Source organism: Tenrec ecaudatus, chromosome 2 (assembly GCF_050624435.1).
Source record: "Tenrec ecaudatus isolate mTenEca1 chromosome 2, mTenEca1.hap1, whole genome shotgun sequence".
In the NCBI taxonomy this organism is placed as follows: Eukaryota; Metazoa; Chordata; class Mammalia; order Afrosoricida; family Tenrecidae; genus Tenrec; species Tenrec ecaudatus.
In genome coordinates, this window is record NC_134531.1 from 89,398,183 (window position 1) to 89,411,216 (window position 13,034).

A 13,034-nucleotide genomic window follows, 5' to 3' on the forward strand; every position below is an offset into this window, starting at 1 on the left:
AAGCCATCCTGTAGACGACCATTTGGTGCCAGCACTTTATGCTTCTAGGTGTTGAAGTGAGGCTCGTTCATGTAGTTCGACCACAGACAGATTTGCCTACGTCAGGGTTCTCCCAGTAGCTGTCAGTGAAGTTGCTAGATTTGACTTAATACATTATTTGACCTAATCTGATCTTTTTCATTGTTTTTTTTAATCGGCATATGCCTGTGCAAAGTGTTTAGTCTCCTGTAGAGAAGTTTGTTAGACGAGTTATATTGTGTGCCTTGTATGTGAAAATATTTATGAATCTTTCTTTTTGGCCTTGAATCTTCCACTTTGAATCTTCCGTTTTTGCCAATATTCTTGTCTGGAGAGATTGACATTAGCTTAGTACTTTGGGTGCAACTGCTTTGGAATTACAATACTTTCTTTTTGGTATTTAGTTGATCGATGATATTATTTCAAGACAGATGTTTTTATTGTGATAAAATTTATGCATTCTTGAATGACGCCCTGGTAGTGTCATGCTTATGAATTGGGCTGCGACCCACCAAGTCACATCAGACGGAAACCACCCGCCTCCCCGGAAAAGACAGGGCTTTCTGCTCTTGTAAAGCGTTAGTCTGGGAACCTCTGCGGGGGGGGTGGGTGGGGGTTGGTCTGCCCTGCCCCAGGGGGCGCACTGACTCCATGACAGTGAGCTTGGGGTTTTTATTGTTGACTCAGCAAATATTGAGGACCAGTTCCTCTAATAGCAAACTCTTGTTTATTGTAGCCTAATTCGCGGCCCAGGGATCTGGGGAGAGGTCACGGTGTACTGGAATATATCCCCTCCTTCAGAGGGGGTGTTTGTGGAAACCTCTGGGAAACTTACCATGCGAGATGGTCAGTCGGCAGCCATTGTAGTAATACAGGTAGGACCCGAGTTCGACTGTGCCTTTGCTCTGGATGTGTGGGGAGTGTTTGGTTGTTGTACGCATGGTCGGTATAGTGAGTTACACTTTACACACTATACCGTTAATGGCCTTTTCGTCCTTCTCTAGACTGTGAATGATGACATTCCCGAAGAAAAGTGCTTCTTTGAGTTTCAGCTCACTGGGATCAGCGAGGGAGGACTGCTGAGCGAAGCCAGCAGAACTGCCAATATCACTGTGGTGGCCAGCGACTTTCCCTACGGCCGATTTGCCTTTTTCCAAGAGCAGCTGAGAGTGCCGAAGGAAGCCCCCAGGGTACGGAGAGAAATGCTACACGTCTTAAATCTGTTTTCTGTTGCTGTTGAGCGATAACCGGGCTTTCTTGTTCGGATTTCAAAAGTCTCACAAACTGAGCGGTTTGCATCTAACATCGGTATTCCTGTTTCAACATGTAATTTTTCCTGTTGAATTTTTCACTGAATGAAATTGTTCATTAGAGACAAGCAAGCGTAGCACAGCCGATTAAACCTCCAAATCAAGTGCGCCCACGCCTCTCCCGTAGGTGAACGTGACAGTGGTGCGGGGGAGCGGCGCGCTGGGCCAGGTGCGGCTCTGGTACCAGACGGTGGGCGGAAGCGCCGAGGCCGGCCTGGACTTCACACCGGCCGCCGGGGAGCTCCTCTTCGAACCCGGGGAGACGGAGAAAAGCCTGCTGATCGAAATACTGAACGACGACCTGCCCGAGGGCCCCGAAGAGTTTTCTTTAGCACTTACAAAGGTGGAACTCCAGGGAAGGTAAAGTGGAAAAGAAGTTAGGGGGCAGAGAGAGACAGACAGACGGACTGACAGCGGGTAGAGATTCATAATCAATTGTAGAACTGTGCCTTCCCTGCGGTTTCTCACATGTCTGCAAAGTGCTGGCAGACCTGGTAGGGAAGTAGGACAAAGAAACAAACATTAGGAAAATGAACAGATAATTTGTAGAATGACATCACTAGGGAAATAGGCCTCTGAAGAATAGAGGCATTGAGTATAAGTGATTTCATCTGAATTGAAAATGTTTTCTCAACCCTGGATGTTGAATGTAGTGACATTTAGTGTCGTGGCACTCATCATTTTTAAAGGCAACCCTCTCGACGCAGAACTAAATCTCAAGTCCAGCTGATTGCTAACTTTAGGGCATGCTAGGTTAATGTAGCTACCCTTGCTTGGCCCAATACTTGGTAGGTGTACAGGAGATTTCGTTTAGCACAGTTTGTTTTCCCCATTTCCTAAAATTTCCATTCTCATTGCCCAACTGCTGTAATTTTATAGTAATCTTCATTTCATACAGACATTAACAGTTGGAACGTTCAAAGGAAATTGTTTTTAAAGATTAGTTTTGGTGGGGAGACTAGTTTGAAGATTGCTATAACTGATTAACGCTATTCGGGGGGTGGTGGGTTCAGCATGGCTAAAGACAAGGTCAGCAGTTCAAGTCCAAGAGTTGTTCCGTGGGACAAAGAGGTAGTGTCTTTCCATAAAGCTGTGCTACCTTGGATGCACAGAGACGGTGCTCCTCTGTCCTCCAGAGTCACTGTGAGCTGGAGTCGCCCTGGTGTCAGTGTGGTTTTGTTTGTTCCATGGAGCATGAGAATGTCTACTAGGTCTAGGTTTGAGGACTGAGCAGGGTCCTTCAGTCAGATTTCTCTTCTTTTTCATGATTTTTCAAGAGGGTATGACTTTACCGTCCGAGAGAATGGACTTCAGATAGATCAACCTCCTGAAGTAGGAGACATCTCCACTCTCCTCATCACAATCATGAAAAGCGATAATGCAGAGGGCGTTATTGAATTTGACCCAAGGTACACTGCTGTCGAAGGTGCGTCCACTTACCCTTCCTTCTCAGTGAGTTTACCTATCGCCGCTTTTAAAGTGGCAAAGTACCTGCCATGACGTTTTCATGTTGTCAGTTTCAATTCTGTGTGTAACTACTATGTAGATGTAGTATAGGTGTGGGTTGTAGCTGTGTACGTACATTATAATATGTATGTTTATATATTTTTGATAATATATTTTGAGTTATGTTTAGACATTCTTGGATCTTGCATGTGTTTGGCACAATTGAATAATTAGCAGTGAGACATTTTAGAAAAATTATGTTTACCTTTAGGATTATTGAAAAGTTTTTGTTTCAGACATTTTAATGAAAGCACTTTCTAATGTATTCAGTATTTCAATTTCTCAGTGATTCGCTATCAATGAATATTCAGTTTTGAGAGAATAATCACCTTTTACATTTTTCATTTTATTGCACTACCAAAAAAGGTGGGTTCTGGATCCTGGATCTTGCTTTACCAAGACAATTTTGAATAATGATTTACCTGTGATGGCCAGTTCTCCCATTTTCCAGAAGCAGAATTAAGTGTACATAGTTCGATTCCTTACTCAGTAAAAAAATAGTGGTGATTTCTCTAGGAAAGTATATTGTAATATGCAAAGATTAACATTACTTAACCAGAAAATAAAGATAATCTGAAAAATGAATTTTGAATTGAAATAAAATGTTGAAGCTTCATTTCCAGATGCTCACATAGAGTTCAAAGGAATTGAGAATATAAATAGAATCTATATCTCAACTTGCAAAGTATTCATATGATATAAACAAGTAAACCTCATTTATCTACATCTTATTATTTACATTTCAACAAAATCTATAGAAAAATCTGGAGTGGTTTTCCTTGAGTTGTTTTTTTTCTGTCCATTTCACAGTTTTGGAAAGGCTCATGTATTTGTATTTAACACCCAAAGGACGGCTGCAATGCTCATCATATCATATGGTCTTTAAATGCTCACTTGACTTGCTGATCATCAATTTGAACTCTTGGTAAACTATATTACTCCTAAAAAAATAAGAGAGCCATGATATTTCAACCACTCAGTTTTTAAAAGTGATACATCCTAAATCCGGAGAAGGGAATGATGTTACAGCTTAAATTCTGAACACCTGCTTTGCAACAGTGTAGGGAGGACCATGAAAGCCCCAACTTCATCTGTAGGATTCCCCCGTGGAATAATGCCCCCTCGGAAAGTCTGCTTTGAACATGGTCCAAGGACGTGGACAGCCTTGCTATCAGCCCAGTGCATCGTAAATGGGTCACTGTAGATGTTACAATGTAACACTTTATACTTTGATCTCCCTTTTGGCTCAATTTAAATTTGTTCCCATTTTTAATATTTTTGTTTCCTTTTTGATACAGGTTTTCTGTGTTTCATCTTGTCATTTAAAAATTAATCATTTTATTGCGAGCTCTTACAGATATCATTACAATCCATATTTCAGTTAGATCAAGCATGATTTTGCAATTGATACCACCATCAGTTTCAAAACATTTTCTTTCATCTGGAACTTTTTGACATCAGCTCCTCTTGCTGTTGGTTTCTTTTCTTTTTTTGGTCAGCTTTTTCTTCTTCTGTATGTGCAACCTAGAACAGGCAAATCTATAGAGAGAGTAACTAGATTAATAATTACCTAGGTGCACGGCACGGGAGGTTGGAGAATGTGGGGGTTAACACCAGTGAATATGAGAAGAAATTATTCTAAAGATGTGGTGGTGATTGTACAACTCTTCTTAATGCGAATAAATGGCTGAATTGTATGATATGTGAAGCATATGCTAATTAAACTGTTTTTCAAAGTGAGAAATGGATTATGGAAACAATTGGGCGCTTTGGTTGGAGCTCGGTATCTTATGTCATGTTTAATTGAGGGGAACGCCGAGGGAGGATTGTTGCGCTTTCCGCCCCGGTTAATTCTCGGGTCCTGTTGCAGTAGAGGAAGATGCTGGGCTGCTCATGATCCCAGTGGTGAGACTGAGAGGATCTTATGGCCTCGTGACCGCCGACTTCATCTCGCAGAGCTCCACTGCCGCTCCTGGTGCCGACTATGTGCTCCACGGAAGCACAGTGACCTTCCAGCACGGGCAGAACCTAAGCTTTATAAATGTCTCCATCATCGATGACAAGGAAAGGTAACATCCAGAGCTCTAGAAATGTTATGAAAAGACACAGAGCGTGAATATTGTGTTCTAATGCGTCCCCCAGGAAGCACGATAGTCAAGCGTTTGGATGTTAACCGATAGGCTGTGGGTTTCAAACTCTTTCTGGTAATAAAAGACCCACTGAACTGCTCCTGTACAGAATCCAGCCTCGGAAACCTCACTGGGGCTGTTGGCTTGCATCCCCATCGGGGACTCTGAGCAGATGATCGCCTGGGCTACACCGAACAACAGAAGCAAGCCTAGCTGCCTCCGACGTCCTTGTCCCAGTGTTCCAGGAACCATGCTCTTAAGAAGCACTCATGAACATTTCGGGATTCTGGAGCCAGGGAAAGAGGGGCTTGGGGACTGATACCATACATTGCACATACCACTTTTCTTAAAGATACGAGGAAATTGTTTTGTTCCTCTAAACTTGAAAAAGTTCAATGAGCATGTGGAACCATCTTTTAATTTTTCCTTTGGTGCATTTAGCAATTAAATCTATAGATATCTGTAGATGGTGGTGTGTTAGGGGACTAATAATAGTTCCAGGCTATATCATATTCATACGTTTTTAGCTGAGCAGCCTCTCTCTTCTTATCACGTAGAATGAGGCTACTGTTCCTTGGCTATGTATGACCAACTTGTAAAATTGACTAGTTATTTAGATTAGAGGCATTCTAATATGCTTAGAGTCACAGAATTGCTCTTCTTTCTCGCAGTGAACTTGAGGAGTCAATTGAACTATTGCTCACTGGAGCTACTGGTGGAGCGGTCCTTGGGCGCCACCTAGTGAGCAGAATCACAATCGCTAAGAGTGACGCTCCTTTTGGGGTTGTAAGATTTGTCAACCAAAGCAACATTTCTGTCCCTAACCCCAATTCTACAATGATGTTATCCTTGGTTCTGGAGCGGGTTGGAGGACTCTTGGGAGAGATCCAGGTAGAGTCTTTATTTCCTTTTTTAAACATTTTATTGTGTCTCTGGTGCATTTTATCTCATGACCAATTCGTTTTGCATCCCACAAATCTGGAGTCAATTGTTCCTGTTCGGTTACTATCTCTGCAGTGGGTCAGTGCTGCCTCCATTTCCACCCTGCCATCCCTGTTCCCATCCTGCCGTTTGTCCCACCCCTCTTTGCTTCTCATCTTCACGTCCGTCCGGACAAATGTTGCCTGTTTGATACCCATGGTGCTTTAGTCTCAGGGGCACGTTGTTTCCTGGACCGATCTTTGGCTTGTCTGACAGTGACCCCTGAACGTGCTGGCTTCAGAACCAGGTTGCCCATGGTGTTGTGATGGTGGGAGTCTTGGGGAATCTCCAGTTTCCATCTCTTCAGTATGTTTGGTTGTCCTTTTTTGGGGGAATGAATTTGAGTTTTGTTCTACATTCTTCTCCAATTCTAACTGGGACAAGTACAATTATTCTTACCATGGTTTTAAAAATGGTCTTTGAAAAAAAAAACAAAAAAAAACAAACAAAAATGGTCTTTGATAGACCGAGCATGATATTGTATAGTCATATGCTTGAAGCATAATAATCTATTAACCGTCCATGCGTGCCCTCGTAGTTTAAAAGTCGTCCCCGAGTCCCTCGAAATGCCTAGAGACGTGTGAAGTCACACACACCTTTGCGCTCGGGCACGCCCGAGTCCAGGTTCTAAATGAAACGAATGATTCTGATGTGGAGTCGCTGCGGCGGGTATGACGCTGACCAGGTTGAGGGCCGTTGCACCATCACCCCTGTCTTTGCCAGCAATCCGAGTCTGAGCGATCCGGACATTGGTCATAATGACATGCAGGATAAGATGAGTACGCGACGCTCCCATATGAAGGCCTGGCCCATCTCAGCTGTTACTTAGGGGCCCTTGGAGCGGATGTAAGTCACCCTACTCAGTGCCTGCTGTGAGGCTCTCATCAGCAGTAAAACTCCGAGGAGGCTAACCCTGCCTGGGAATCACTTGGCCCGTGATGGGTGGCGTGAAGCCTTGGGACACTGTGAGTGGGTCCCGAGGGTGCTGGGACCGCCCAGGTCGGAATTGGAAGCAGCCACTTCAAGATTTCTGACGGCGGAGGAAGAAAGGAATCCTTCCTTGGCAGTTGTAGAGCTGAGAGACACAGGGTGGAAATACTGCTGAAAGCAGTTCGCCTTCCTCTGGACTCGAAAGCACCCACAGAGGACCGAGCTAGGGACCCTTCCATGGACCTGCTTTGCACCAGGACTTGCAAATCTCTGACACTTAAGGGGCCTGCATTTTTTGCCACTCCCTTCAGCTATGCGTCATGTCATGCATGTTCAAGTGGTTCTTATTCGCTCTGGGACCTCAGACAAGCCCCTGAAATGGCTTTTGAGGAAATGCCTGTCATGCCTCACAATGGCATTTTAAGTGCTCAGTAAAGTCACAGGCTTCAGCATTCTGAAAAGAAAGGGTAGGAATTCAAAAATGTTTTCGAGTGCATTCTGTATGCCGGACTCTGTGCTAGGCCCCGGCAGTGGGCTCTGAGAGAGTCCCATCGCAGTTCCCAGCGTTTTCTCACACAGTGGCCAGAGCAGAACCATCAGCAATGAAATCAGGGGAAAGAAAATCAGGTGACAGTAGGTACTCCAAAAGAATGCCCAATTGAAAGACGCAGTATTGATTCACTGGCTGGTGACTATAGAATGGAGGGCGAGGGTGATATTTAAGACTAAAGGGGGGTGAGTTTGAGACAGTAGTGTGATTGCTGTCATGGTAATCCTTGGGCAGATGAAATCACCATTGCAGCTGACACATTCAAGGTAGAGAGGTTTATGCGCTGCGAGGGCCAGAGTGAACAATGAATGGCACAAGATAGATCGGATAGGCTCCACCCGTGTTTGATTCCATGTGGTTGTTATTGTTAGGCACCGTTAAGTTGAATCCAACACATAGAGACCTTGTGTACAACAGAATAAAACACTGCCAGTGTGGCGCCGCCCTCCCCAGCAGTTCTTTTGTCTGGGCTCCTTTTAGTAGCCATGGTATCAACCCATCTCGTTGGGGACCCTCCTCTTATCTGATAGTCCTACACTGCACTGCACTGGTCTCTCCTGATCTTCTGCCCAAAGCACGTGAGACCAAGTCTCTCCACCCCTGCTTCCTAGGAGCCCGCTGGCCTTACTTCTTCCAAGGCAGGTCTGGTTGTTCTCTTGGCAACACATGGTATTTTCAGTATTCGTTGGCACACCATAGTTCAAATGCAATGATTTCCCCCCAAGAATCTGTGAATACCACAGTGTTGCACTAGCTGGGTCTTTTAAAAATTATATTTCTCTCTCACACACAAGATAGTCTATGCTGCAAACGGTGCTTTTACCTCTTAGATTTTTGTTACCCAGTTGCATGGCAAATGAAGAATTAGGATTTTTCTTCTCTTGTGACGTGCTTTATTAATTAACAGTGATAATTTGCAGGTATGTAGTTTATATTTGTCATTATTGTTTTTTTCCACAAAATAGAAATGAATTGATGAAACAGAAATTCAGAGGAGAGATTGTAGAATAATTGGTACCTATAACTAAATATATATACTGCCTAGTCCTGCAGATGTTGCAATGACTCTTGGTTTCAAACTGACTCTCTCTAAAATCAAAACAAATGGAAACACCCCTCCAGGTGGCCTGGGAGATACATGGACCCAATTCTCAGGACGTGCTTCCACCTCAGAACAATGACATCGCAGACCCGGTGAGAGGGTCCTTCTCATTCGAAGACGGAGAAGGAGGCTCGAGGACCATCCTTCTGACCATATATCCTTATGAAGATATTGAGGTTGAGGAAACTTTCATTATTCACCTTACACTTGTTAAAGGAGAAGCTAAATTAGACTCCAGAGCCAGAGATATTACATTAACAGTAAGTCTTTTCAAGATTTCCCCCACAAAATTCTATGCCTTTACCAGAGAGCATATTTGTATTTGTTGAAACCTTGAAGGTTTATAATGAAGTAAAAATTATAAAACCAAATAAAGTCATAATTCTTGATGGGTAGAACTTTCTAAAATATTTTTATGTCATTTTGTAGCCTGATTGTCGGTAATTTAAACAGTTTCAATGTGGAGATAAGTCTATATTTTACATGCTTTGAGAAAATGCGGGCACTTATTTGGAGGATTTGATGCAGCGTCCTGAACCCTGGTTATCTTCATACTTAAAGTATCTTCATACTTAAGATACTACACCCCTGTCATTAAGTCTCATCTGACTCACAGCGACCCTAGATAAGATTCACCTAGCTGGTTAATTGAAGTGAATCTGAGGGGAATAAAGCTAACAGCAGGCACAGAAGTACAAAGGAGCTTCAAGAATGTTGTGGAGAAATTGAGTTAAAGCTTAATGGAATTGCCCTGTGAACTTCTTGAAGTGACCCAGTGGTGGTGCTATTTGGGAAGCATTGGACTGCTAAGTGTGAGGTCAGTGGTTCAAACCCCAACAGCTGCTCCTTGGGAGCGAGAGGGGGCTCTCTGCGCCTGTAAAGAGCAGTGGCCTTGGATAGCGTAGGAAGCAATTCGACTGTGTTCTGTAGGGGTGCAATGAGTTGGAATTGACTCAATGGCAGTGCGTTTTTGGGGGTTTCTGGACACTTATTCCCATTATCCTTGAGGAATAAAACTAAAAAAACAAACTCTGCCATCAAGTCAATACTGACACCTAGTGATCCCCTGGGGACTTCCGAGCCGATGACCATTTACGGGAGTAGAAAGCCCACGAACCAGGCGGATCGCAGTCCAAGGCAGACCCACTACACCCCCAGGGCTCCTTTCCTTGAGGAGGAAGAACCATGGGTTGTCTTCAAGAAGGTTTTGAGAACCTCAGGTGGCCAGGTGGACTATGTGCACGTGTCCTTTCTAAGGTTCATTCCCTCTGCTTACAGCACGTCCATGTGCTTGATACAATCATTTTATCTGCTTTCTGTTTATCTTCTTTAGGTACAAAAGTTTGGTGATCCAAATGGAGTTATTCAGTTTGCTCCCGAGTCTCTCTCTGAGAAGACCTATTCAGAACCACTCGCGTCAGAAGGGCCCCTGAGCATTGCTTTCTTCGTCCACAGACTGAAGGGCACTGTAGGAGAGATTACGGTACCTCTTCCCTTTTGAGATGGCTAAGTAGAGCAACCGTGTGCCTGACAAGTGTGGCTGGAGGGGACAGAGAAGCCCATGAAGTCCTGGCTAGTTGTTTCTGTTCAGGGGAGAATTTGTTGGTTTTCGCAGAGAAGCTGAGAGACGTCACCAAAGTCCGTTGAGGATCTCTAGCCAGTGTCAGCGTCTTGCAGTTTCTCTAAATGTGGTTCCACCCACGCCAGAACATTCACTCGCACACTTAACCCAGAAGGGTCTCCCGAGATGTTTTGCATTTCCTTCTTTGTGAGGTCTTTCTTACCAAAACCTGTAAATTATGTGTGAGTGTGTGTGTGAGAGAGAGAGAGAGAGAGAGAGAGAGAGAGAGAGAGAGAGAGAATGAATCACTATATATTCCTTAGGGCTCTATTGCTCAGTGGATTTGTTTTTTTTTCCCCCTCCAATTTGACAGCTACTTTTTAAGAGGTTGCATTTGTGTGCATGCTGATAAACAATGCCTGGAGGAGCCTTTGTAAGTCATCAGGGTACTGACTGACAGATCAAGGCCATTTGTTTCCTCGTGAACGACACTTTGTTGAATGTCTCCGCACAGTTGCCCCCTCCTTCTTGACTTGACTTTGTACTGATCCTGTAGAAAATGGGAGGCCTAGAGGCCAAACGTTTGTGGAAATCACCTCTTTACATCTTGAAATGGTATAGATGTTTCCCGATGTGAAACTTAAGGTTGCCTGCTCACTTTTATCTTCCGGAATTGTGCTTAGATCACTCCTGAATGCCGTAATGTTAAGTTTCTCCCATTTATCTCCTCAAATTGCATTACTGGTTTAGAACAGTGTTCCCAGAGTGGAAGACACTGCCTGCCCTGTGGGGTACTCTGGAATTACCTCGTGGGGCTGCAAAAACCAGTATCTGCACTTTGTCCTGTATTGGGGGCCATAAATGGCCAGGGAGGCAATGAGTTGTTTTTGTTTGTTTGTTTTTTACTGAAAAGAGGATAGCAGGCCAAATAAGTTTGGGAACCCGGGTTTCGAAGGTAGGGAAACAGTGCTGTTTTGTCATCTTGTTCTGATGCATATGACCAGCTGAAAGGGAGGGTGCATGCATGCCCCAAACTTACTTAGCCTTGGAGCGTTTGCCTGCACATGTAATGATACTTACTTAAACCACCCACTTGGAATATTATGAGGCATAATTTAAAGAATTTTAATTCAATATCCTGAATTATTTAATGTTGTTGGACTCGTTTCTTTATATCGTAGGTTTACTGGGAACTAAGTAGTGAGTTTGATATTGCGGGAGACTTTCTTGCCACAAAAGGCTTTCTTTCCATTGCTGATGGAGAGAGTGAAGTGAGGTTTGATGTCCACTTGCTGCCAGATGACACACCTGAGATTGAGGAACACTATGTGGTGCAGCTCGTTTCTGCAGAGGGAGGAGCAAGTCTGGATCCGGGCAAATGCATCACGGGATTCTCTGTTTCTGCCAACGAGGACCCACATGGAGTGTTTGCCCTGTACCCCCAACACCAGGCAATACTTATTGGACCGAACCTGAGTAGATATGTCCAGATTAACGTAACCAGGCTTGCTGGGACATTTGGAGAGGTCGCTGTTGGATTCGGAATATCATCAGACCAGAAGGAACAGTCAGTTGCTACTGACAATGAAGAGAGGCAGCTGGTGGTCGAAGACGGAGCCAGATATAAAGTGGACACAGTGCCGATTAAGAATCAGGTGCGTGACATTCCTTAGTTTCTGATTATTCAAAAACAAAGCAAAGGCAAAATTTGTACAGCTTCTTTGTGATGGCTCTTGCTTACTTCATGATCCGCTTCTTCAGATCTGTAAGTGTAAGTTCGATACGTGTTTAGGGAGTGTTCGTGTTCGGTGTCCTTGAGTCGCTTCCAACTCACCGGAAGGAAACAGTCTGGCCCTGCATTATCCTCGTAAGCTATCCTATGCTTTAACCCGTTGTTGCAGCTACTGTTTCAGTCTGTCTCCTTGACTGTGTTTCTTTTTCACGGCCCTGCTACTTTACCGGGCATGATGTCCTTTTCCAGGGACTGGTCTCTCCTGATCACCTGAACCAAGTATGGAAAAAGAAATCTCTCCAACTTTTCTTCTAAGGAGCATTCTGGATGTTCTTCCGGCAGTCTGCTGTAACATCCGTATTCTTCACCATAATGAAATAAAGCAAATCTAAGCAAACCTCACTGCTAGCCAGTCAATTCTGACTGGTGGCATCCGTATGAGAAGGACAGCCAGAAGACAGAGTCTCTGACCTGGCCGAGTGTCAGAGACTGCAAACCTTTGCAGGAATAGACAGAGTGGCTGGTTCTAACAGCTGACCACATAGTTATCAGCTTAGTGCATAATCCAGTTCTGCATAAAGAAAATGAAAATTCTTACAACGGACTGGGATACAAGAATTAGAGAGGAGATTACATTTCGTAAGTATTTCATTTTACTTGCATTCACAAGCAACACCCATGGAAGCAGTGGCCAATAAATAAATGACACACCGCATTTGGCAAATATTCTGAAAAGAGTGCTTTACATGCTGAAAGGAAAAGCTTTCACTTGGTGAACTCAGAGTGGACACAGCCACCGTAGTCTCAGTTCCCTTCCATGTAGATGATGGCTGCACAATGACTAAGGAAGGTCGAAGAAGAATTGGTACCGTGGAGTGGGGCGGGTCAAGAATATCAAATGTACTATACACTGGCAAAGAGCAAACAGGTCTGTCCTGTAAGAAGTATAGCCGGAGGGCTTCTCAGCAGCAAAACTTCATCATCTTACATCCTTTGGGCATGGTATTAGGGGGCACCTGTCCGCGAAGAAGGATATCGTGCTTGGTGTGAAATCGAGGATCAGTGGTCAAGTGTACCCTCACTGAGATAGACTGAAAAAAGAGGAAGCATTTCAACACGATGGACTTGCCCCACAGCCTCCAGCACAGCAATGCTTGTGATGGTGGAGCAAAGCCGAACGGTGTTTCATGCTGTTGTACAGAGGATCACGATGAG

The 13,034-nt window shown here is 44.1% G+C and overlaps 1 protein-coding gene across 1 annotated transcript in view; it reads left to right on the forward strand.

Annotated features, from left to right (window-relative positions):
- ADGRV1 (adhesion G protein-coupled receptor V1) overlaps nt 1–13,034 on the forward strand; it is a 724,059-nt gene that overhangs the window by 299,641 nt on the left and 411,384 nt on the right. Inside the window, exons 64-72 of the mRNA XM_075542665.1 lie at nt 755–893; nt 1,023–1,208; nt 1,456–1,688; nt 2,606–2,754; nt 4,705–4,903; nt 5,635–5,854; nt 8,547–8,786; nt 9,860–10,009; nt 11,269–11,742. Of these exons, the coding sequence (XP_075398780.1) occupies nt 755–893; nt 1,023–1,208; nt 1,456–1,688; nt 2,606–2,754; nt 4,705–4,903; nt 5,635–5,854; nt 8,547–8,786; nt 9,860–10,009; nt 11,269–11,742 (1,990 nt within the window). The remainder of the gene's footprint in view (nt 1–754; nt 894–1,022; nt 1,209–1,455; nt 1,689–2,605; nt 2,755–4,704; nt 4,904–5,634; nt 5,855–8,546; nt 8,787–9,859; nt 10,010–11,268; nt 11,743–13,034) is intronic.